This window comes from Solanum dulcamara, chromosome 5 (genome assembly GCF_947179165.1).
Source record: "Solanum dulcamara chromosome 5, daSolDulc1.2, whole genome shotgun sequence".
NCBI classification, from domain to species: Eukaryota; Viridiplantae; Streptophyta; class Magnoliopsida; order Solanales; family Solanaceae; genus Solanum; species Solanum dulcamara.
The window spans coordinates 6,804,975-6,832,367 of record NC_077241.1 but is presented as its reverse complement, the minus strand read 5'-3'; the positions used below and the strand labels follow the sequence as shown (position 1 = coordinate 6,832,367).

Here is a 27,393-nt window from a genome sequence, read left to right as displayed (position 1 = left end):
GAGGAAGTATATGGAGCTATAGTAGCCAACAGCCTTGGAGTTATTGTGGAGTACAAGTAGCCAAGGAAGCAAACAAACATGGTTGTTGTAGTTCTGTAACCAGCTCCTTGCTGTCTCTCTAGCTGCAGTGATTAGGTTCAGTAGTAGATCCCTCCTTTGGATGATGGTCAAGTCCTTGGGATACCTGCACAGGCAGACAAAACCAGAAACATACACAAGCAACCAAATCTGGAGGCTGCTGTACCAGGTACTAGTGACTTGTAGTTTCTCATTGTGGGCTGCATATGGGATGGCTGCAGATTTGTTTCTTGTCTGCTGCAGGTTGATGGAGTTGTTGCTGGGGTGTGTTGATAATGGAGAATGTGGATGGCAAGCTGAGTGTGCTGCTCCATAGCAGCCCCAGGTTACTGCAGCCCTTTTAGCATTTCCAAGGAGAGTCTGCCAGCTACATTGGTGAAGCTGAGGGTGACTGATCTTGGGGATCAATGCAGTCAAGGAGCTGCAGCTGGGGTACCTTGCATGTGTGGATGTTGTCTCCCTTTTTCTGAGACTTTGTGTACCTGCACAAACAATTAACCAAAGAGCCAAACAAGTATGGGAGCTGTGAGGGCTGTTGCAATCCTGTAGGCAGCTTCTTGTTGCCTCCAAAGGAGAGTTGATCAGCTCCTTTGAAGGTACCTTATGTGCCAACCAGGATGGGCTTTGAGTACAAGGTTGTCTCCCTCTGTTTGACTCTTTGTGGAACTGTACACAGCTTCTTGTTGCCCTCCAAAGAGAGAGTGATCAGCTCCTTTGAAGTGTTCAGCTCATTAAAGTACCTGCACATGTCCACAAAAACAAGACAACATGCTAACAAGAATTGTAGATGGTCCTTCTGAGTTGCAGGGTGAAGTTGTTGAATACTGCTGCTGTTGTTGTGGAAGAAGAAGGACTGAATCACAATGCTGGTGATGCATCCCTGGCTTAAAAGTTTGACTGAAGGTGGCTTGCACTTTGGAAGGGTCCATTGTTGCTGTTTGATGTGCCTGTATACAGCTTCTTCTTTCCTTCTTAGCTGATGTGTTCGACTACTTGTTGTTGCATGTTTCTGTTCCTGCACATAACAAGTGGACATAGCAAGGAAGCTTGAGGTGTAAGAGAGCTGTTGCAGGTGCTGCATCAAGGAATTTGGCATGAGAGTAATGTTGGTGTGTTGGTGAATTCCTAAGCTGCCAGGTTGTTGTCTCCTCAGTTCAGAATGTGAAATGGGGAATAAGTGGGTGGGATTATATGTTGATGAATCAATCCAGCAACCTGCAACAATACAACAAACAACCAAAAGCAAAAAAGAATTTGCACCAGCTAGCAAAAAGGAAAGTTCTTCCAGGAGTGCTTTGGAGTCTGTCAGAATTTTCAACGACGCTCGACTAACGTCTCCAATTATCCGATTGAGTTGAAACTTCTTGAGATATATCCAAACAGCCCTTTCTTTAGTTCTGCAAGGTTTGGAGACTTTTTGCCCAAGTTGGAAAAAAGGCCCTCTCTTTAGGCTTAAGGCAGCTGAAATTTTCAATGTCGCTCGCCTAACGCCTCCAATTGTCCGTTTGGGCTGAAACTTCTTGGGCCTTGTCAATATATTATTTTTTGAAACCCTGCAAAGATTGGAGCCATTTGGACAGGTCCACATGCTGCATCTCACCCTGCACATGCTGCCCTGCTGAAGCTTAGATGTTGCAGGGTGGTTGGAAGTTGTATTTGTGCTTTTCTCTATGTATTGGTTGTTAAAGAATGTTGATACATCACTCCAGTCACCTGAAATAATACAACAACCAAAAACAAACAAAACAGAGCTTGCACAAACTAGCAAAAAGGAAAGGACCTCAGTAAGAGCTTTGGAGGCTACTATCTTTTTCCAAGTCGCTCGACTAACGTTTCCAATTATCCGTTTGACCTGAAACTTCATGAGGTTTGCATATATGTCCTTTTCTTTATCCCTGCAAATTTTGAAGGCCTGACTCCCAAGCTGGAGATTCCAACTAGCAAGTTTCTCTCTCTTTAGGCTTAAGACAGCTGATTGTTTCAAGGTCGCTCGCCTAATGTCTCCAATTATCCTTTTGAGCTGAAACTTCTTGGGCCTTGTCAAAATAGTAGTTTCTGCAATCCTGCAAAGATTGGGGGTCTTTGGACATGTCCACTTGGTACAAATCACCCTGCACCAACAAGCAGAAAAACACACAGACAAGTAATTCTGCAGGTTATATCTACTACTAATGTCTTGTATGTATTCCCTGAGAGTTGCAGGTTGGTGACTTTGTTGCTGGAGGATGTTGTTGTTGAGAAAGGTAAGAGGCAAGCTGAAATTGCAGTACAAAGGGCTCCCAATGCATGATCCTGTGTTATTGCATCCTTTAGCAGCCATCCAAAGATGAGTTGCAACAGTTGGATTAGGCAAACTTCCACTTGTAGTTGGACAGGTCCACATGCTGCTGCTCACCCTGAAATTTTCCAGACCTGCAACTACCTGCATATGCAAAAGGAAAAGAAAGGAGGAGATGGCTACTCTAACCCCTAAATCTAATGGTATGGAGTTTATTCTATAAAAGCAGTAAATTAGGGAGACTCTCCCTTTTACAATGGTCCTGATTATCATTATTTATATCAGCTAATATTACAAGGTATGAAGAATTTCCTTCAAGGTGGTTGATTGATCTTCTTCATCTTAGTTCTCCTGAAGCTAGCCATGCCAGCTTTGTCCATTTTGTAGTGTCCCTTGGTCTCTCTTGGAAGCTGCTGAAAGCTGTAGTAGTGTTGTGTATAGCTTTTCATGTGGCTTTCCTTTGAGAGTGAATCTGCAGTGTAATTAGCTTCCCTAAAGATATGCCTGCACTGGAAAGTTTCCAGTTTGCTAACCAATACCTGCAGTTCAGTAATATAAGTAATAATGTTCCATGGAGGTTTAACTTCTTGTTTAAGCCACTTGATTAGAAGTTCAGAGTCAACTTCAAGGGCTACCCTGCTGTATCCATGTTGTAAGCACCACAGAATACCAATAATTGCTGCCTGCACTTCAGCTTGGTTATTAGAACCACAGCCTAGTGGAGATGCAAAAGCATATATTAACACCCCATTATGGTCCCTTAGAATGCCCCCTGCCCCTATCTTCCCTGGATTGTTAAGGGCACTCCCATCTGTGTTGAGCTTGATCATTGTAGGCTGTGGTTTAGTCCAGCATACTTTGGTTATTCTCAACTCATGTTGGCTTTTTTCAATCATGGTAACCAAATCTGCCCAATTACTTGGCAAATCAATATATGGATACACAGTAGAGATAAGCATATATAGATCTTTGGATATTGAGAATATTACTCTAATAGCATTAGACTTCTTGCCTCCATACTTGCATGCACATCTATTCTTCCATAGATTCCAACACACAAAAATGGGGGTGGCTTGCATTACTAACTTATGTAGCTCATTGTTAGTTTTGATTAGCCACCACCTCATCAATAGGTTTTTTAGAGGAGTGTTGCTGTGTTGTAGACCCCAGTACCCTGAGAAGTGCTTCCATATGTGTTGTGCAAAGTATCCCAGAACAAGCAGGCATACATGTGACCCCTCTACAAATTCAAGATACATCTAATGAGAGGTATGCACTTAGAAAAGGAGACATCTCAGAGGATTTGAATGATGAGTACAGGGTCACTCATTCTGAAGATGAGGATGATCCTGACCAAAGGGAGGAAACAAACCAGGAAGATCAAATAAAAACCTTTAGAACCACTATGGAAGCTTTTTTGCAGAAGGAAAAGCAGCAGGTCAATGAGGAAAATGATCCATCTACAACAAGTAAGCAAACAAAGAAGAAGAATAAGAAAAGTACCATCACCAGTTCTGATAATGTTGTTGTCAAATGAGTACTTTTCTTATTCTTCTTCTTTGTTTGCTTACTTGTTGTAGATGGATCATTTTCCTCATTGACCTGCTGCTTTTCCTTCTGCAAAAAAGCTTCCATAGTGGTTCTAAAGGTTTTTATTTGATCTTCCTGGTTTGTTTCCTCCCTTTGGTCAGGATCATCCTCATCTTCAGAATGAGTGACCCTGTACTCATCATTCAAATCCTCTGAGATGTCTCCTTTTCTAAGTGCATACCTCTCATTAGATGTATCTTGAATTTGTAGAGGGGTCACATGTATGCCTGCTTGTTCTGGGATACTTTGCACAACACATATGGAAGCACTTCTCAGGGTACTGGGGTCTACAACACAGCAACACTCCTCTAAAAAACCTATTGATGAGGTGGTGGCTAATCAAAACTAACAATGAGCTACATAAGTTAGTAATGCAAGCCACCCCCATTTTTGTGTGTTGGAATCTATGGAAGAATAGATGTGCATGCAAGTATGGAGGCAAGAAGCCTAATGCTATTAGAGTAATATTCTCAATATCCAAAGATCTATATATGCTTATCTCTACTGTGTATCCATATATTGATTTGCCAAGTAATTGGGCAGATTTGGTTACCATGATTGAAAAAAGCCAACATGAGTTGAGAATAACCAAAGTATGCTGGACTAAACCACAGCCTACAATGATCAAGCTCAACACAGATGGGAGTGCCCTTAACAATCCAGGGAAGATAGGGGCAGGGGGCATTCTAAGGGACCATAATGGGGTGTTAATATATGCTTTTGCATCTCCACTAGGCTGTGGTTCTAATAACCAAGCTGAAGTGCAGGCAGCAATTATTGGTATTCTGTGGTGCTTACAACATGGATACAGCAGGGTAGCCCTTGAAGTTGACTCTGAACTTCTAATCAAGTGGCTTAAACAAGAAGTTAAACCTCCATGGAACATTATTACTTATATTACTGAACTGCAGGTATTGGTTAGCAAACTGGAAACTTTCCAGTGCAGGCATATCTTTAGGGAAGCTAATTACACTGCAGATTCACTCTCAAAGGAAAGCCACATGAAAAGCTATACACAACACTACTACAGCTTTCAGCAGCTTCCAAGAGAGACCAAGGGACACTACAAAATGGACAAAGCTGGCATGGCTAGCTTCAGGAGAACTAAGATGAAGAAGATCAATCAACCACCTTGAAGGAAATTCTTCATACCTTGTAATATTAGCTGATATAAATAATGATAATCAGGACCATTGTAAAAGGGAGAGTCTCCCTAATTTACTGCTTTTATAGAATAAACTCCATACCATTAGATTTAGGGGTTAGAGTAGCCATCTCCTCCTTTCTTTTCCTTTTGCATATGCAGGTAGTTGCAGGTCTGGAAAATTTCAGGGTGAGCAGCAGCATGTGGACCTGTCCAACTACAAGTGGAAGTTTGCCTAATCCAACTGTTGCAACTCATCTTTGGATGGCTGCTAAAGGATGCAATAACACAGGATCATGCATTGGGAGCCCTTTGTACTGCAATTTCAGCTTGCCTCTTACCTTTCTCAACAACAACATCCTCCAGCAACAAAGTCACCAACCTGCAACTCTCAGGGAATACATACAAGACATTAGTAGTAGATATAACCTGCAGAATTACTTGTCTGTGTGTTTTTCTGCTTGTTGGTGCAGGGTGATTTGTACCAAGTGGACATGTCCAAAGACCCCCAATCTTTGCAGGATTGCAGAAACTACTATTTTGACAAGGCCCAAGAAGTTTCAGCTCAAAAGGATAATTGGAGACATTAGGCGAGCGACCTTGAAACAATCAGCTGTCTTAAGCCTAAAGAGAGAGAAACTTGCTAGTTGGAATCTCCAGCTTGGGAGTCAGGCCTTCAAAATTTGCAGGGATAAAGAAAAGGACATATATGCAAACCTCATGAAGTTTCAGGTCAAACGGATAATTGGAAACGTTAGTCGAGCGACTTGGAAAAAGATAGTAGCCTCCAAAGCTCTTACTGAGGTCCTTTCCTTTTTGCTAGTTTGTGCAAGCTCTGTTTTGTTTGTTTTTGGTTGTTGTATTATTTCAGGTGACTGGAGTGATGTATCAACATTCTTTAACAACCAATACATAGAGAAAAGCACAAATACAACTTCCAACCACCCTGCAACATCTAAGCTTCAGCAGGGCAGCATGTGCAGGGTGAGATGCAGCATGTGGACCTGTCCAAATGGCTCCAATCTTTGCAGGGTTTCAAAAAATAATATATTGACAAGGCCCAAGAAGTTTCAGCCCAAACGGACAATTGGAGGCGTTAGGCGAGCGACATTGAAAATTTCAGCTGCCTTAAGCCTAAAGAGAGGGCCTTTTTTCCAACTTGGGCAAAAAGTCTCCAAACCTTGCAGAACTAAAGAAAGGGCTGTTTGGATATATCTCAAGAAGTTTCAACTCAATCGGATAATTGGAGACGTTAGTCGAGCGTCGTTGAAAATTCTGACAGACTCCAAAGCACTCCTGGAAGAACTTTCCTTTTTGCTAGCTGGTGCAAATTCTTTTTTGCTTTTGGTTGTTTGTTGTATTGTTGCAGGTTGCTGGATTGATTCATCAACATATAATCCCACCCACTTATTCCCCATTTCACATTCTGAACTGAGGAGACAACAACCTGGCAGCTTAGGAATTCACCAACACACCAACATTACTCTCATGCCAAATTCCTTGATGCAGCACCTGCAACAGCTCTCTTACACCTCAAGCTTCCTTGCTATGTCCACTTGTTATGTGCAGGAACAGAAACATGCAACAACAAGTAGTCGAACACATCAGCTAAGAAGGAAAGAAGAAGCTGTATACAGGCACATCAAACAGCAACAATGGACCCTTCCAAAGTGCAAGCCACCTTCAGTCAAACTTTTAAGCCAGGGATGCATCACCAGCATTGTGATTCAGTCCTTCTTCTTCCACAACAACAGCAGCAGTATTCAACAACTTCACCCTGCAACTCAGAAGGACCATCTACAATTCTTGTTAGCATGTTGTCTTGTTTTTGTGGACATGTGCAGGTACTTTAATGAGCTGAACACTTCAAAGGAGCTGATCACTCTCTCTTTGGAGGCAACAAGAAGCTGTGTACAGTTCCACAAAGAGTCAAACAGAGGGAGACAACCTTGTACTCAAAGCCCATCCTGGTTGGCACATAAGGTACCTTCAAAGGAGCTGATCAACTCTCCTTTGGAGGCAACAAGAAGCTGCCTACAGGATTGCAACAGCCCTCACAGCTCCCATACTTGTTTGGCTCTTTGGTTAATTGTTTGTGCAGGTACACAAAGTCTCAGAAAAAGGGAGACAACATCCACACATGCAAGGTACCCCAGCTGCAGCTCCTTGACTGCATTGATCCCCAAGATCAGTCACCCTCAGCTTCACCAATGTAGCTGGCAGACTCTCCTTGGAAATGCTAAAAGGGCTGCAGTAACCTGGGGCTGCTATGGAGCAGCACACTCAGCTTGCCATCCACATTCTCCATTATCAACACACCCCAGCAACAACTCCATCAACCTGCAGCAGACAAGAAACAAATCTGCAGCCATCCCATATGCAGCCCACAATGAGAAACTACAAGTCACTAGTACCTGGTACAGCAGCCTCCAGATTTGGTTGCTTGTGTATGTTTCTGGTTTTGTCTGCCTGTGCAGGTATCCCAAGGACTTGACCATCATCCAAAGGAGGGATCTACTACTGAACCTAATCACTGCAGCTAGAGAGACAGCAAGGAGCTGGTTACAGAACTACAACAACCATGTTTGTTTGCTTCCTTGGCTACTTGTACTCCACAATAACTCCAAGGCTGTTGGCTACTATAGCTCCATATACTTCCTCTCCTTTCAGCCTCTTTAGCTGGTAATCATGATACTGATACAAAGGCACACTTCACCTGGATTTACTTGGTACGACAAGACTAAAAAGAGCAAAGATGAAAAGAATTTCCCATCCCATGCGAGATAGAAGTTTCGTATACTTGTTCTTCTTCAATGTAGCTATGTCTGGTACGTAGCATAGTTGGAATAGGACTAGTGTAGGTTACTTTCCTTTTTTCTCATGGAAGGGGAGAGTCTCCCTCATTTATGCTTTCATAGTTGAATTGTACCGGGAGGAGTCCTCTCACAGGTTTACTGTTTTCTAGTTATAGTTAGTCCCTTTTTGTATCGGGGATGAGTTAGCCGACCTTAATAGGTTAGCCGACTTATGAACCACCATAGGATCGGAGGTAAGGTTTATGTCCCCCTCCTTGTATTTTATTTTGATTATTTATGTTAAGGCTTGGGGGTGTTGCTTAACCCCTGACTGTGCACGAGAGGTGGGAGCCTCGTGTAGGGTCTGTTTCCATTAAAAAAAAAACTAAATGAAAAAAGAGACTCTACACGATTATTAGGACTACGTGGAAAAGTAGCTCGGGTGTTCTTCCCCAATTGACACGACTCACAATCTAACTTAGACAATTTGGACAAGCTAGGTACCATCTTTTGAAGTTTGGATAAACTAGGATGTCCCAATCGACTGTGGTGGATCTGTGAGAATTGAGATAATAAGTTCATCATGCCCTGACACTCATCCTTCCCGTACTGAGGTCCTTTATAACAAAGAAGTCACAAAAAAATGAGAGGAAACAATTTAAAGTCTTAGCCAAACGACTTATTGACAGGAGGCTAAAGGGACAACTAGGGACATAAAGAACATTATTTAGAATCAAGGAAGATAAGGAATTGACTTGACCCCACTGGCATGGTTAGAGAACCATTAGCTAATGTAAAAGTGGGAAAGGAGTGAGAGTAAGTAATATTAGACAATAAATATTTGTTACTAGAAATGTGGGTCCATGACCCAAGGACCAAGTGTGGTGGATTGTGAGATACAAGTAACAAGATTAACAACTTGGGCAACGGAAACTATTGATCAAGATGTCTGCTTACTCGACTGATGCTGAAGAAAGTCATTGTATTCTACCTCAGACAAAGAGAACAATTGATTGGTTGGATTACGAGTGGATTTAGTTTGAGCAACGTGAGCATTCTTTGGTTTACCATGTAGAGAGTAGCACACATCACGAGCATGACTCAATTTGGTCGTTGTTTCCCATACCGGCCTCCATGTTGATTTCCATTCTGAAATGCAGTCTGAGATGATAGGATAGAAGAATCTGCAAGTGGTACCGAATGACTAGACGACATAGGTAGTGCAACTAGTCGTAACAATCGTGCGAACAGATCATCCACAATAGGAACAACAGAGCTAGCAAAAATTTGATCTCGCACTGAGTCAAGATCAGTTGGAAGTCCAACAAGTGTAACAACTAGAAACATCTTCTGACGCTGCTCCAATTGCTTTTCAACACTTGGAGTGGCGGGCATTAACTCATTAAATTCTTCCGTAACTGCCTGAACCTGTCCAAGATAAGTTGACATATTCGAGTCCTACTTTTTAAGGTTAGTCAACCGAGAAATCACATTATAAAAGCGGGATATGTCGTTTGTGTATAGCCCACGAGCCTTTTCCCAAACTATGAAGCAAGTTTGGAATGGCCGGAACAATGGCATCAACTTTGAGTCAATAGATTTCCATAATAGACTACACTATTGAGCATCAATCTTCTCCCATTCGCCCCTATCTTTTCCAGTAATATCCTTAGTAGGGCTTGAAAGGCTGGACAGTTTGTTTTCCTTTCCTGTCCAGTATTTTCCATTCAAGCCGAAATAGGAAAAGCACCACTAGGCCCGCGCGAAGCGACCCACAACGAAAAAGCCCCCCTTTATGTTAGGGGAGCACTAAAATGATTTTCAATATCAAAATAGATGGAATAACTGTCTCCATTCCTATCACTAACTAAAAAAGTGTCATCAGAGATGAAATTCCGAATGTCTTTAACGCGAGTTGATGTGCTAATACGGCTGGCTTACTTTTCATATGTATGTGGAGGGAACCTGGCGTTAAGCACTGGGGCCAGCCTAAAACCTTTAGCTATATGCTCAATTCTGGACACAAAGTCCTTATTACTTAGCCTGTGTAACCAAGTGATCTTAAACATCTTGTCCCTTGCACCATAATTGAACAAAGGAGGATCAAGATAAAATAGTTTTTTACTTGTCAAAAGTTTTGTGGTGATGCCATGGTTTGGGCTGCTTGAACCCATTGATTTAGTACTAAACATATCTGATCTGAGAGACATGAAAAGGTAGATCTATTAGTGTCCAAAAATAAAATGAATTATAGGAAAAAACTTGAAGAATAGATCTGGAAAAGTGCTTGCTGTCTCGCCGGAAAAAGTTACCGGGAAAAAATAATCTGCTGGAAAACATCACGCGCGCCGCGAGGATTCCGATCGTAATGGTGGTTTAGGTATATGCACAATACCCCTGGAGAGTGTCGGAATCACGGAACAGTGGAGGTTTTACTTAAAAAATAAATTCTCAACAATTTTGTTCTCTTATTATTTTTTGTTTTTTCAATAAACAAAGCTGTGATGCCATGTGAGAAGATAAGAGTTCGAGAGAGAATTCAGCTTGATTATTCCCACAAGCTATTGGAGTTTAAATAGCTAAGTATGCATGTCCTAAAAAGGAAAGGAAATCAATACCTAATTAAAATAGGAGTAAATCAAGCTACCTACTATATTTACACATATGCTATAGAATATTCCTAGGATTCTAACACTGTGCAAATACTGTTGATTTCTTTCGTATGTTCATTCAAGCTGACTCAAGTGGAAAAGATGCAGGAGTAAGTTGAATACTCAAGTAACCATTTCGCTCCTAGATATTGGAGCATACTGCAATTATTTTAGCCATGCAGACCATGAGTTGGTTTTTCGAATTTTCTGGTTGTTGAAATCTCTTTATAAAACCTTGTACAACAATTTATTAATAGTAAAATAAGAACCGTAACTTAAAACTAAACTTTAAAAGGAGAAACCTTTGTAGAAGAAAGAAAAAAGGAGAAAAAATTCAAAGTATTTGCATAGTCCAGTAATCAACAGATTGATGGACCAAATATCAGTTACCCTACTATACTGATGTGATCAAGATCTTTTTCCTGCCTTACTTTTTCTTGTTTTCTTCTTCTGGCATTGAACAGATTCTAGATGATACAGATCAAAGAACCCCAGAGTTTTTACCAACTGACCAACAAAAAATAGCTCCTATAGGAGAACTTATGAGAAGATCTGGAAAGCAACCTGCAGTGCAGGAGAAAATAAACCAGCTGGGACTGCAGTCTTCAAATAAGGTACGTCTAAGATCACAAAGGCTGTCGCAAGTAACTGATTTTATTTGAACGTTGTCAAATTTCAGCAATATTTTAGCAGTACCAGAATTGAGGAAACATGTGCCCCTTTTTGGCTTCTAATTTCTTACCTGTGTTTTGTATCAGAGTGGCATGAAGAGGAAAACTCGATTGAGTTCTTTGGATCCATCTTTTGGGATCCTGCCACATTATCTCCTATAACTCCATTTTCATCCTCTACACCTCCACCACTATTAACCTATCATCATTGTCTGCGCCCAGCTGATTCACTCCCTCTATCGAAATCCTTGCCTGCTGAGGACTTGTCTACATAGAGTGCTTCCATTGCCACCCGAAAAGGTAATTGCTCTACTCGTAATCTGCATCCTATCTATACTTGTTTGAGCTATCATCGTTTGTCACCGACCCGTTCTGCCTTTGTATCATCACTGTCATCTGTGTCTATTCCTAAGACCACAAGTGAAGCTCTTTCTCATCCAGGCTAGCAACAAGCTATAATTGAAGAGATGTCTGTCTTACACTCAAGTGCTACTTGGGAGCTTGTTCCTCTACCTCTAGATAAATCTAGAGTTGGTTTTTGTTGGGTGTATACAATAAAGGTTGGGCCCGCTGGGCAGATTGATCACCTACAAGCCCGACTGGTGGCCAAGGGTTATACACAGATATTTGGTCTCGACTATGGTGATACTTTCTCTCTTGTGGCCAAGATTGCTTCAATCTGTCTCTTTTTATCCATGGTTGTGGTTTGTCGTTGACCTCTCTATCAGTTGGATATTAAAAATGCCTTTCTTCATGAAGATCTCGTAGATGAGGTATATATGGAGCAACCACCTGATTTTGTTGCTAGGGGGGAGTCTAGTAACATGGTGTGCAGACTACGACAAGCACTTTATGGCCTGAAGCAATCTCCTTGAGCATGGTTTGGGAAGTTTAATATGGTTATTCAGGAGTTTGGCATGGTGCGAAGTGAAGCTGATCATTCTATATACTATTGTCACTCTGCTCCAGGTTTGTGCATGTATTTGGTAGCGTATGTGGATGACATAGTTATCACCGGCAATGACAATGAGGGAATACCAAATTGAAACATCACCTTTGCCAGCACTTTCAGACCAAGGATCTTGGTGGATTGAGGTACTTCCTGGGCATTGAGGTTGCTCAATCCAAATCAGGAATTGCCATTTCACAAAGGGAGTATGCACTTGATATTCTTGAAGAGACGGGGGTGACAGATTGTAGGCCTATTGATTCTCCAATGGATTCAAATGTTAAGCTCCTACCAGGACAATGGAAGCCTCTTAGCGATCCAGGAAGATATAGAAGGCTAGTAGGAAAGTTGAATTATCTCACAGTGATTCGACCTGTTATTATCTTCCTGGTTAGTGTCGTAAGTCAGTTCTTGAATTCTCCTTGTGATCGTCATTGGAATGCAGTTATTCGCATTCGTTGATACGTAAAATCTTCTCTAGGGAAAGGAATACTTTACAAAGACCAAGGACATGAGAAAATTATTGGATATTCAGATGCAGATTGGGCAGGTTCACCCTCTGACAGACGATCCACATCTGGATATTCTGTTCTAGTTGGGGGGGGGGGGGGGGCATTTGGTGTCTTGGAAAAGTAAGAAACAAAACGTGGTTGCTAGATCTAGTGCAAAAGCAGAATATCCGGCTATGGCATTGGCAACATGTGAACTCTTACGGATCAAGCAACTATTGAAGAAGTTGGAATTAAGAGATACTAAAGGAATGGAACTTGTGTGCGATAATCAAGTTGCACTTCACATTGCATCGAATCTAGGATTTCACGAGAGGACTAAAGACATAGAGATTGATTGTCATTTTGTCACAGAAAGGCACACTCAGGAGACATCGTCGGAAGGTTCGTGCGGATCAGTTTGCAGACATATTCACCAAGTCCCTCGCCGGTCCCAAAACAAGTTATATATGTAACAAGCTTGCTACATATAATTTGTATGTACCAGCTTAAGGGGGGGTGTTAGAATCTTAACAATATTAGCTTATGTGTAAATATAGTAGGTAGCTGGATTTACTCCTATTTTAATTAGGTATTGATTTCCTTTCCTTTATAGGACATGTATACTTAGCTATTTAAACCCAAATAGCTTGTGGAAATAATCCAGTTGAGTTCTCTCTCAAACTCTTGTCTTCTCACACAGGGGTAGGAAATTTGAGTTTATATAATATATGTACCATGTACTACTACATTTGGTAAAACATCCTATTGTGGCAAGGATGTAGTTCTCAAAAACTATTCTTTTTTAGTTGGCACTATTACATTGGGATGTACAATTTAATGGCTAATGATGGGGAATTGAACCAACTCTCGGGTTGAATATGAAAGGAATGAACTAACTAAAAGTTGACCCAAACCTAAACACCATAATGAACATTACATTTCTATTAACCCAAAAGTTCAAGTTACTCACAATAGATGGCCATCCTTGATAAGATGCTTGTTGGAGAGATATGTTGTTCCCTGCAAGTACAATAATGCAAAAAGATGATCAAAAGGAAATCTAAATTTAAAAAAGAGATAAGGTGATCTATGGGTACAAAGCAAAAGAAGATCAAAAGGAAATTTAAAATTTTAAAAAGAAAGATAAGGAGATCAAAAGTGCATAAAAATGCCAACAAAACCTGGTGGAACATTGTACAATATATAAAAAACAGCTAGGCCTCAATTCCGAGCTACTTGGGCACATTCTAAAATTTAACATCAAAAAGTATTTGAAATTCATCTATATGATCACACTACGAACTTCTCATGGTGCTTTTTCTAAAAAGAACATGTGCCCAAGTAGCTCGGAATTTGCCCAAGTTTGTGATCATATAGATGAATTTGCCCAATAAAAGAGCACGTGCCCAACTTTCTAATGAGAACATGAGTGTTGTGCATCTACATGAGTGCTGAATCTAAAGTCTTAAAGATTGTTTATTTCATACTTCCTTCCATGTAAGTTTTCCTAGCGTATTTTGCAGTGAAAATTGCCAATTGATAATGAATCAAACTTCAAAATGAAACTGGAACTAGAACTAAGAAATCACAGTGATTAAATCTTGGTCAGCAATTCAATGGAAATTAATTGCACATACCGAGTATCATCTTCAAAAACTTAAAGATAAAAAGATGCGAAGGGAAAGGGCATTGTATAAAAGTTCTATTTTAGAAAAGCCTTCGCTGCAAACTTGCTTTGGTAGATCTTATTCCGAAGTTGTAATATGTTCATCCTTTGGGTACTCAACCTACAACATGCATCTTTGACCAAATGGGGAAAATGTGTAATATACAATCTTAGTTGTAAGAATTTTACTAAAGGTAATCTCTCACTAGCCATTGGCATAAACACCAAGAGAATGGGAGTCAACGATAGATATTATAGGTGTAGTTTCATCAAGTTGCGCACAAATATCAAACTAGCTACAAATTGGAGTAGAGCTCAATTCGAATATATGTAGACAAGATCAAGCACAAATCAATATAGTAACAAGCGAATTTACAACCTTGAAATCGAGTATAATACACATATAGTAAAATAAATTTGTACCTTTGAATCAAATCGAGAAGTATTTTTATATTTCAAACAACAACAACATATCCAGTGAACTCCCACAGGTGAGTTCTGGAAAGGGTAGAGTGTACACAGACCTTACCACTACCTCGTGGTGGTAGAAAGGTTGTTTCTGGAGGAAAAATCTATTTATATAATAAATATATAATTTTTTTGTTTTATATAAGTGTAATACTAAATAAAACTCTTAGAACACTTTATTCTTATCTCACAATAATTATTTCCAACAAGATGAGTTGGCCTTAAGGTTACACATGCCAGAATTGATAAACATGCTAAAGTTGAGCCTGTCGAGTTGTGATATCTCTAATTAGTTGAACAACTAAGTACTATCCAATAACTAAGTAACAAGAGCAACCTTAGACCTATGCAAGACACATTTATAAATCTATACATGTCATTTCCATCTGAAATGGTGCTCGTGGGGCCTGGCTAGGTTAGGAAGAGAATCACAAAGAAACAACTGCTATTCGAGAATCTTTTTCTATGTTAGCTAGTTGGACAGGCTTTGATAGGGTAGTCCCCATTTAGCCATCTTAAATTGGAGATACTTGTATGTAGCCAATCACATAGCTCTACATGAGACCCTTTCAAAGGCTAAAACGGCATTAATCAATCTGTCATCCCCATTCCTTTCCTTTGATGTGAACTTGAACAATGGTTAATTCAAAGATGTACGAAGGTCATCACTTTTTTTTGAGGAGGATGAACATCCTTACATGTCTCGTATGGGGCAAGCAGGTGGTGCACATGTGCTATAGAAGCACTTGTTTAAAGAACCACAATGACTATCATCCTAGTGATTCATTGCATTGGGCTAGTGTGCTATAAGCCCAATTGTGTGATCAAGGTTAAGAAACTCAATTGGAAAACTTAGGTTGGTCAAAAAATATATGGAAAACAATTAAATTATTACCGCATATAGTCTAGGTAATACTCCTATCAAAGTAGCCCATGACGCATCAATATATCATTCTAAGCGACACCTTACCAATTTATCATTCTGGAGTAACACCATGCTTCTTACTTTCTCAAAAAACAAAGTAACACCATGTTCCATAAACTTGTATATAATAATAGTTACACCACGACACATTGATTGAATCAACCTAAAGTTGGTTGTTTAATATACTTCATCTAAAATTAATATAGTAACTTTAAAGTTCAAAGCTTAGACTTAGGTGTTGAAAGTTTAGTTCTAGAATACATATGAGTATAGAGGGTAGGAGAATTAATCAAAGATGTAAGTGTGAAGAGTGAAGACCTTCTATTCTATAATTTAAGATCACTAAATGTTCTCAAAAATTCAAACCTACAAGCTTGCTCTCCTCCAAAAACCCTATTTCCCAAGCCCTCATAACATTAATCACTTCCTTGAGTTTGCATTCCAAGTTAGGATTCCTTGGAGAAGAGAAAGCTATTTAGGTAGATTCAAATTTGTTAGAAGTGTGACCATCTCATCTAAAAGTTTAAACGGTTAACGAGAGCACACTTTTATATACTTAATTATATTCTTAGCACAAACCCTCACTTGTGGGCCTGGTTCTTTTTTCATGAGCCAAGTACATGAAAATTCTTTTTGATAATGAGTTGCAGCAAAACTTAATCTCAGGACCTCTGCGTGCTCCGATACTATGTTCAAGTATGTAACTAGCTCATCTTTAAGCTTAAGCTCTTACAGAGAGCACACATTTATTTACTTAATTATATTCCAACAAAGCTGACGCAATGAGGTAGTTCATTACAAAAGTGACTAGAGTACTTCTTAGGAGGCAGGCTAATTCAAATTAACTCTGTGCCAGATTCATTACCAACCTATGTGATATTCCTCTTTCATATGCCTGCTAAAGTACTCAAAGTTATAGACAAATTGAGAAGAAACTTCCTATGGCCTGTTAACAAGGACCATAAGGGTTTCAACATAGTGAAACGGAACATATTGCAACAGAGAAAGGAGCATAGAGGTATGGGGTTAAGAAACCTGAAGCTACAATGCAGCCTGCTCAAGAAATGGTTGTGGAGATATGTGGAGGACAGACCAGCGTTGTGAAAGAATGTAATACAGCAGAAATATGGACAATTGGACTATGGTGCACAGATGAATCTGCAGACACCTGCGGAGTTGGACTATGGAGGACGATCAGGTCCCTTTGGACCAACCTTGGGAAGGACCTTACGGAGCAAAGTAATTAGAGTCAAATATGACGAGAGTGACAACTGAATGACTAAAGAGGTCACCACACCTTATGGTGTGCGTCTCTGGAGATCCATTAGTGTTATGGAATGAAATCAAACCAAACACTAACATCAAAGTGGTAGATGGTGGAAGAATTGATTTTTGGAAGGATGAATGGCACAATGCAGGCATCACGGACCCTTTATTGCTAGATATCCATAACCTGGTGTTTCAATCACATAACAATTGCAGAGTTATGATCCCCTTAAGGTTGGCATTTTACTTTTAAAAGACATCTAAATGACTGGAAAATTCAGTGTATGTGTTACTTTTTAAGCACAATTGAGCACTTTCGAGGTTTGGAGATTGGACGAGACATCCTAATCTGGCAAGGTACTAAAGAAGGTGCTTACAAAGTAGGTACTGAATAAAGAAAGCTAAATCATCCCATTCAGATGCAAGAAACTAGCCTTGATCTGGAAAGTTCAGATACCACTTAAGGTTGCCTGTTTTGTGTGGTTGGCTACAGAAGCAGTTCTTACACAAGATAGTTTAATGAAGAGAGGAATTCAGCTATCCCGGGTGCTTCTTTTAAGGTGAAACTGCTGAAACAGTCAACCATCTCTTCCTGCAGTGCAGGGTTACAAATCAGCTATGGAGACTGTTCCGAAATCTTAAGAAAATCTCATGGTCCATGCCTTGGAGAGTCACAGAAGCTCTTCTGAGCTAGAAGGAAGCAGGTACATAGGCAAAGGATAGGAAAAGATGAAGAATTGTTCCAGCAGTATCTGGTGGACAATTTGGAAGGGAGGAGCCTTAGATGCTATGATAGTATAGAGGATAGTATGGAGAAAGTCAAGCTGAATTGTATTCTGACGTTATGTTTTGGTGTAATCAGTTGTATTCCAATGATATTGTCTCTATCATGTTTTAGATTCTTCTTTTTCTTTTCTTTTTTGAGAATGGTAAGTTAATCTATATATCCACAGGCATACTACATCAAAATATGTAGTCCCCCTTCAAAAGTATTATAACTTACAGCTTGAACATCTATCTGTTGTTCCTATGAAAAGTCTAAAACATCAAAAATATCTTCTGTTTGAGCTATTAATTTCTGTTATACACCAAAAATAAAACAGAGCTAAACAATTCATTTTTAACTCCAGCAAGTAGCTCTGCTTGTCTTCAAAACATATTCTATTCCTTTCTTTCCACACTGTCCATGAAATGCATGCAGGGACAATCTTCCATCTTCCTTTCTTTTTGGCTGCATTGCCATCCTTGTTCCAACAGTTTAGCAATACTTTTATGTTCGCCGGCCTCACCCATTTAGTCCTCCTCAGATAAATGAATATCTTCAGCAACTGGCCTGTCCACATACAAGGTAAAAAAAGATGGTTGATTGTCTCCACCTTTTCCCCACATAAAACCCATCTAGAACATGGATGAACGCCTCTCTGATTCAAATTCTCATGTGTCAATACCACTTCTTTAAGCAGATGCCAAGTAATGTAGTTCACTTTATAACGAATCTCTCATTCTCTTATGTCCCACATTATAACAATGTCACCCCTAGTCCCACTAGCTTCCAATTGGACATGGTTAACCCAATTGTTCCCCCCAAGCTTCCTTCAGTATCTTTGTATAATATCCCCGTTAGATTTGTTCCCCGGAGACATACTACATCAGCTTTCCATGTATGTAGAATGTTTCTGATTAGCCACCTCTTTCTGCCACAATTTAACCCCCTAATATTCCAAGGCACTCTTTCCAACTTCATTGATCTTTTATTGCCAAGTATCCCCCCCCCCTACATCTTAAGCCATAACTCCAGAATTTGGCATCAAGCTCTAACCCTTTCGGTTCATTCACCCCCTTCTTTTTTACAATGGCCTTGATCCCCCTTGTTCATCCGATTGTTATTGTCTATCTTCATAAATAATTCTTTGGCCTTCTCATCACACCCTTTAAGATTTACACCCAATTCTGCACTTAGTTTGATGATGTGTTGTTGAATCCATTCTGAAGTGTTGGTGTCTTGAACAGCCTCCTCAACTGGTAATTGGATTTTCAAAGGAATTACATCTTCTTCGATGCACTTTTATATATAGAATACTCTTTTGTATATAATTCCAGTGCAACCTATGCACTGTTTTGGTTTAATTTAGATACAGATGCAGTTACCATTGTCAAAAAAAAAAATCCACACTTTTTAAGATGGTTAAAAGGGAAAGAGAAAGAATTCCTAACTGGACGTCCAAACTGACAACTAGTAGAGTCGTAGACATATCTTGAGCTTTTAAGTGGACTTTGGTGAAATTAGGAGGACCTGGATTAAATGATTATTAACCACTCTGAGTAAACTTTGAAATAAGTTACCTTTGAAATGCTTGATAAAAATGTAGTACTCGATCAAGGCTAAGAACAAAGGCATTTAAACAGAGTATGATGGCTTCAAGATGAGTTTCATTATCTGAGCTTGTTTGGAAGAGAGATCAGCTACACGACAAGATATGAAGGACGGATATTATGACACGAATTTCTGTTTGGATGAGGTCCCATGTTGAGAAGTCTTGGGAGGTAGTAGGTACAAAGTGTAATTAGTCGAGGTGCACACAAACTAACTCAGACACCACGTTTATAAAAAAAGAGTTGAGAAGTCTTCGGCAGTTCTTAATCCATTTTTGCTGTTTTTGAGATATCATGAGACTGCGTGGAGAACCTTAAAAGGTCAGGCTTCCCATTTAGGTGGGTCCTTCCCTTTTCTCTTCACTGATAAGGCCTTGCTGGTTCTTTACAACTGACAAACAGGCAGTGAAGTGACAATAGAGAATAGAAGGTTTCACAATTTTTATTCAAATGACTGAAAAAAGATTCAATGCAACATACATTGCCCTGATTCCCAAGAAGACAGGGGCAAAGGAGCTCAAAGACTTTCGACCTATTAGTTTGATTGGATGCTTTTACAAGCTGATCTCTAAGGTCCTGACGGAGAGATTGAAGAGGACGGTGGATAAATTGGTGGACAAACAACAAATGGCTTTCATTAAAGGAAGCCAGATAACGGATGTGGTGTTGATAGAAAATGAAGCAATTGACTCCAGAATCTCACAAGGAAAACCTGCCATTGTATGCAAACTTGATATTGAGAAAGCCTATGATCATGTCAACTAGGAGTTCATTCTTAATATGTTGAGACAAATGGGTTTTGGGGAGAAGTGGATCAACTGGATTAAATTTTGCATCTCCACTGTGAAATTCTCCATCCTTATTAATGGGACTGCAGAAGGTTTTCTCAGTGCACACAGAGGGATTAGACAAGGGGATCCTTTATCCCCTTTTCTGTTTATCATAGCAATGGAGGGTCTAAAAAATATGTTAAATATTGCTAAGACAGGAGGAAGGATCCATGGATTTGAAGTTGCCAAAGACTGGGAGCAGTTTAGAGATCACTCATCTTCAATATGCTGATGACACTCTAATCTTTTGTGGTGCTGAGGAGGAAAACTTGCTAATACTGAGGTTGATATTGGTCTATTTTGAAGCCATTTCTGGTCTACACATAAACTGGAATAAGAGTCACCTTTTTCCAATTAATTTGGTCCCTAATATGGAACACCTATGACAGATTCTGGGAGGAGTGGTGGGCTATTGCCATCAAAATATCTTGGCATGCCTTAGGGAGCAAAGTCAAGATCCATAGATATCTGGAACCCAATTTTGGAGAAATGTGAGAAGAAATTGTCCAGATGGAGATCACAGTATTTGTCACTAGGAGGTAGACTAACTTTGATAAACTCTGTCCTAGATGCTCTACCAACTTACATGTTGTCCCTATTTCATATACCCCAAACAGTGGTTCAAAGGTTGGATGAAATCAGGAGAAATTTTTTTGTGGCAAGGCAATAAGGAGAAGAAAGGATACCACCTGGTCAAATTGAAGAATATCATCAGAAGCAAAAGGCAAGGTGGATTAGGCATCAAGAACCTTAAGAACTAGAGCAAAGCTCTTAAGGTGAAATGGCTATGGAGATACACACATGAGGCTCAAGCTTTATGGTGTAATGTCATTAAAAACATGTATGGGGAGCTGGACAATTGGGTAACCAAAGAAGTCATTTCCCCTTACGGTGTTAGTCTTTGGAGATCCATCAGGCTCTTCTGGCCATTCCTTATAAGTCGATCTACTATCAAGGTACACAATGGCAACAAGTCTCTTTTTTGGTTAGACAAATGGATGGATTCTGATAGTTTACAAGGCTTATTTCCTGACATTTTTGCCTTGGCTCAACTTCAACACAAGACAGTTGCTGAAATGTGGACACAACAAGGCTGCGATTTGATCCTCAAAAGACATTTAATGATTGTGAAATTCCAAGAGTGAATTATACACGTTTTTGGAGAACTTTTCAAGGACTACAGAGAGGAGAGGATTTCTTATGGTGGAATGGGCATAGCAAAGGCATATATGAGGTGAAAAAAAGGAAAACAAGCTGACAAACCAAACTAGAGCTCAAATTATCAAGTGGCCTTGGAAGCACATTTGGAAAGCCAAAGTTCCACACAAAGTGGCATGTTTCACTTGGCTTTTAGCTAATGAGGCAGTTTTGACTCTTAACAATGTGGCAAAGAGGGGAATTTCATTGTGCAACATATGTCCTTTATGTGGAAAGGATGCTGAGACAGTTAGACATCTCTTCCTACATTGTAAAGTCACTATCCAACTGTGGCAGATTTTTCTCAATCTCAGAGGCATCTCATGGATAATGCCGAGTAAGATTGATGATACTCTCTTCAGTTGGGAAGAAACTGGATTTGGAGCTAGAAACAGAAACAGATGCAGGATTATTTCTTCTTGCATCGGGTGGACTATACGGAGGGAGAGGAACGACAGATGTTTTGAAAACAGGAGCAACAATGTGCAGGAAATTAAACTTAAATGTATTTTGTTGTTCTGCTTTTGGTTTACAAATGTTTACTCGAATGAGACAAAGTCAATTCTAGATGTTTTAGGGTCCATCTAGAGTTAGGATCAGTTCTCTGGAAGTTCGTTTTGTTTTGTATTTTACAGCTTCATTGACCCTGTTTTTCTCTCAACGGCTAGTTCTCTCTGCGCTTACAAACTCTCTCTCTTCAATTTTTCTGCGCTTGCTGCCAAAACCAACAACACCACGAGGTGCGGAACACTCAGGCGAGCAAACCCCAGTTAGCTCCTCTGAGATCTGATCAGCCATGCGCCGTCACGCGCCGCCAGAAGCCGCAGATCTGCGACGCCACGCGCTGCACGCGCCGGCGCGTGTGGCAGTTTCCGGCCATTTTTCGACTCTGTTTTTTCTCCCAGGGTGGTCGCCTATGCATTCCGAGGCTGACCATATATTTGTATCCAGTTTTCCGGCGAGTGAACAGTGCTTTTCCGGCAGTGAACGGTGTTTCGACAGTGAACAGGTTTTACTAACTTGGAGTTGGTACATCCAATAGCCCATTTCCGATATTTTAGCCTATAAATATTTATTGCAGTGCCAAATTAAGTACCTGTCTCACTGTTATTAAACAATTGCTAACTTGTGCTATACTATTGATCGTCCGTTTATCTGAGAGTACCCTTTCAGTAGCGTATTTCAGCTTTTCTGGCTTTAGTGAGCGATGGTAGACTAGGATCATGTTCTCGGTTGGGATCGAGGGCCAGGGTTGGGAGGGCTAAAGGGGCTGAGGGAGCTTCTAGATTGAGAGTAGGGTCTTGGAATATTGGGACCTTATCGGGAAAGTCCATAGAGTTAGTTAAGATTCTTAAGAAGAGGAAGATTAATATAGCTTGCGTCCAAGAGACTAAATGGGTAGGACCTAAAGCTAAGGAGGTGGATGGGTACAAACTTTGGTTTTCGGGCAAGTCGAGGTTTAAGAATGGAGTAGGGATCTTAGTAGATAGCGAGCTTAGAGATCAGGTGGTAGAGGTTAGGAGGACCAATGATAGGATGATGACGATTAAGTTAGTCGTTGGAGGGCTTACCTTGAACATTATTAGTGCCTATGCGCCGCAAGTGGGGTTGGACGAGGAGACAAAAAGGCGCTTTTGAGAGGACTTGGACGAAGTGGTGGTCAGTATACCGCCTACTGAGAAGCTATTCATAGGAGGAGATTTCAATGGGCACATTGAGTCTGTTTCGACGGGCTATGACGAAGTGCATGGAGGATTTGGCTTTGGGTGCAGGAATAGTGGAGGAGCCTCACTCCTGGATTTCGCAAAAGCTTTAGGTTTAAGGGTGGCCAACTCGAGTTTCCCAAAGAAGGAGGAGCACTTGGTAACCTTTCGTAGCTCGAGGGCGGCGACGCAAATAGAATTCTGGCTCCTTAGAAAAGATGATAAAAGCCTCTGTAAGGACTACAAGGTCATACCAAGTGAGAATCTTACGACCCAACATAAACTATTGGTCATGGACTTGGAGATAAGAAGGAAGAAGAAGAAGAGGGTCGTGGATGACCGACCGAGGATTAGGTGGGGTCGTTTGACTCCGTCTAGTGCCCTAGAGATAGGGAAGAAGCTGATGGCTATAGGGGCGTGGGATAGTAGGGGGAGGCGAGCAGTATTTGGGATAGGACGGCCAGCTGCATTAGGGAAACAGCTAGAGAGGTGCTGGGGGTCTCACGAGGCCGCCATGGTGGGCACCGAGAGGATTGGTGGTGGAATGGAGAAGTCCAGGGAAAGGTAGAAGCAAAGAAGAAGGCATATGTAAAGTTGGTAGATAGCAAGGATGATGAAGAGAAGCGAACGAACAGGAAAAAGTATAAGATGGCGAATAAGAAGGCGAAGATGGCAGTTTCGGCGGCTAAAACGGCAGCCTTTGAACGCCTTTATGTAGAACTAGAGGAAAAAGGCTGGGATAAGAAGCTATTTAAGCTTGCCAAGGCGAGAGAGAGGAAGGCACACGACTTGGATCAAGTGAAGTACATCAAGGACGAGGATGGTCAAGTACTGGTACAGGAATCCCGCATTAGACAGAGATGGCAGTCATACTTTCACGAACTCTTGAACGAAGGAGGGGACAGAGACTTTGTGTTGGGAGACTTGGAGCACTTGGATAGGCGTCGCAACTTTGGATATTGTAGGAGAATAAAGGTTGAGGAGGTTAAGGGAGTTGTTCGTAGGATGAGCAGGGGAAAAGAGACCGGACCTGACGAAATCCCTAGGGAATTTTGGAAGAATGCAGGTAGGGTAGGATTGGAGTGGCTGACTGCGTTGTTTAATGTCATTTTCAGGACATCGAAGATGCCGGAAGAATAGAGGTGGAGTACAATCATTCCCGTGTACAAGAACAAGGGAGACATTCAAAGCTGCACCAACTATAGAGGTATTAAGCTGCTAAGTCACACTATGAAAGTGTGGGAAAGGGTGATAAAAATGAGGGTGAGGAGTAGTGTGTCTATTTCAGAGAATCAGTTTGGATTCATGCCGGGGCGCTCGAATACAGAAGTCATTCATATTGTAAGGAGATTGGTGGAGCAGTATAGGGAGCGAAAAAGGGACCTACACATGATATTCATTGACCTAGAAAAGGCCTATGACAAAGTTCCAAGAGAGGTCCTATGGAGACGCTTGGAGGCGAAATGTATACCTGTGGCGTACATTAGAGCGATTAAAGACATGTATGATGGAGCTAAGACCAGGGTAAGGACAATAGGAGGAGACTCGGAGCACTTTCCTGTTACGATGGGGTTGCACCAGGGATCGACTCTTAGCCCATTTCTATTCGCCCTGGTGATGGATCAATTGACAAGACAAATACAAGGTGAGGTGCCTTGGTGTATGTTGTTCGCGGATGACATAGTCCTGATTGACGAGACTCACAACGGAGTTAACGACAAGCTGGAAGGCTGGAGACAGACGTTGGAGTCTAAAGGATTTAAATTGAGTAGGACCAAGACAAAATACTTGGAGTGCAGTTTCAGTGGCCTGCCGCGTGAGGCTGACGGGGAAGTGAAGCTTGGTACCCAGGCCATTCAAAAGAAAAGAAGCTTCAAGTACCTTGGGTCTATTATACAGGAAGATGGGGATATCGACGACGATGTTTTAAACCGTATCGGTGCAGGGTGGATGAAATGGAGGCTCGCCTCCAGAGTGCTGTGTGACAAGAAAATGCCACCAAAACTCAAAGGCAAGTTCTACAAAGTGGTGGTTAGACCGACTCTATTGTACGAGGTGAAGTGTTGGCCAATCAAGAAACTTCATGTTCAAAAGATGAAAGTCACGGAAATGCGAATGCTGCGGTGGATGTGTGGGCACACTAGGATGGATAGAATTAGGAATGAAGATATCCGAGACAAGGTGGGAGTGGCATCGGTGGAGGACAAGATGCGGGAAGCGAGACTGAGATGGTTTGGGCATGTGAAGAGGAGAGATATAGATGCTCCAGTGCGGAGGTGCGAGAGGTTGGCTATGGACGGTTTCAGGAGGGGCAAAGGGAGGCCGAAGAAGTATTGGGAAGAGGTGATTAGACATGATATGGCACAGTTGCAGCTCACCGAGGACATGACCTTAGATAGGAGGCTGTGGAGGACTCAGACTAAGATAGTGGGCTAGGTGGCCTATCTTTTCTCCATAGTAGTCGTAGTCACGCTCATTTGTTTATTAACATATGATTTTTGCATGGGATTACTGCTTATATTAGTTGGCCCAGTTTACTTTGGGTATCCTATTTTATCTATAGTAGTTAATGCTCCTTTATCCCCGATCTTTCCTACCCTGACTTTATCGCTCTCATTATTCATATTTTTATATTGTTTGCTATATGCCTGGCTATACTGACCTATGTCTTGTTTTTCTTGTTTTCCTTGTTTCTCCTCCCTTGTTCTTCTCTCTTAAGCCGAGGGTCTTTCGAAAACAGCCGTCCTACCTTTTAAGGTGGGGGTTAGGTCTGCGTACACTCTACCCTCCCCAGACCCCACATGGTGGGACTATACTGGGTTTGTTGTTGTTGTTGTTGTTGTTTTGTATTTTACCTTCCTCTGTTGTAAATAAGGTTTCCTCCAGTACTACCTAAGTACTTATATCAATACAAATGTTACCAGTTCTCAATAAAATGGTATCAGTATAAAAACTTCCTTATGGAGTTTGACCTTTGGTTTAGAGCTTAAAATAGAAAAGACTGCTAACCTTTATGGAATTCAAGGGGAACTGAATTGTGATCTTTTCCCTTTTACCAACTTATAAGTTTCCCTCTCGTCCACCTTAAGATGTCCAATAAGCAACAAGGTATTCCTCATTCCTTAAAATATCACTACACTTATTTTCGTTTCAACCGAATTTTGAATCTAAGAAACTTCCTCAATCATATATATTCTGCTCCAGGACACAATTAATCCAAAAAGATCTAAGACAAATCACTAACCCGAATAAACAAATCCCGTTTGTTAGCGGTTACTCCAAGCCACAAAGGGTCAATTTTCCTAAAATGACCGTGACAAACCTTAACCTTTAGAAGTTTAACTAAGAGACTGACCATGCACTACATTCGCTTCATCTTTTCTATCAAGCAATATTACAAACCTCCTAATAGAATCATTATTACCTGATGTGTACCATAGCACAATTTTTTACTTTTCTATGTCCCAATGTGGATTTACCGTCATAATAATCTATAAAGAATAATTTCAAGAGTTTAACTTAATTTATTGGATAACCCAACAATGACAAATTGTATTGTTGCAATGTTATCACCATCAGTGTTATGGCTTCAATCATACTCATTCATTCGTTCTAGATGTAAGTCTATTGCTTCAAACCTAAGCTTCATGCTCCTGATGCCTAAATCCACCAATGTACCATTACTTTATGGATAAAAAGCTAAATACTCAAGAACACATCCAAATGGTTGTGGTACGCTTTAACCTGTGCACTGCAATAGTATTGCGTCCTTTTTTCACCAATAGCAAAGGCAAAAACAATTTCCTGAAGAGATTTTTCTCCAACTCTTTTTTTGATTCAGAAAATAGCAACAAGCATTTAATAAACTGGGAGAAAGCAATCACTATCACTGAATACTCCTTTAATACCTTTTGAAATGTTTGTATCAGAAGTTATCCAACACAATATACTCAGGGGGTACTCAGGATAAAATTGGTATTACAAAAGCATCAAAGGCTCACTCAATATAATCATGAAGTAACAAATTATTCACGTCTCTTCATCATTTCAAGGAGAATAGGTGATCCCTCACCCTTCGCACGATTTTCTTTCCTAAATATAGAAACTAAGTATAGAAGCTTTCTCAAAATATCAACATCTATATTTGGAAGGAGAATTTGATACATTCAGGAGCATTGGTTGAAAATCCTGATATCAAGAGCTGCTGAGCATCTGTTATTAGTTTCCTACTAAAACAGAGGAATGTTAAATTTGTTCTGGAGGGACTGACAGCTAATAAATAAATCAGCAAATCCTAGTTAACGGGGTTCAGGTATCA

The 27,393-nt window shown here is 40.6% G+C and overlaps 1 protein-coding gene across 1 annotated transcript in view; it reads right to left on the bottom strand.

The window, feature by feature from the left end:
- Positions 1-27,393, bottom strand: part of LOC129890281 (uncharacterized) — an 84,587-nt gene that overhangs the window by 14,690 nt on the left and 42,504 nt on the right. Inside the window, exon 10 of the mRNA XM_055965853.1 lies at positions 13,618-13,667. Within this exon, the coding sequence (XP_055821828.1) occupies positions 13,618-13,667 (50 nt within the window). The remainder of the gene's footprint in view (positions 1-13,617; positions 13,668-27,393) is intronic.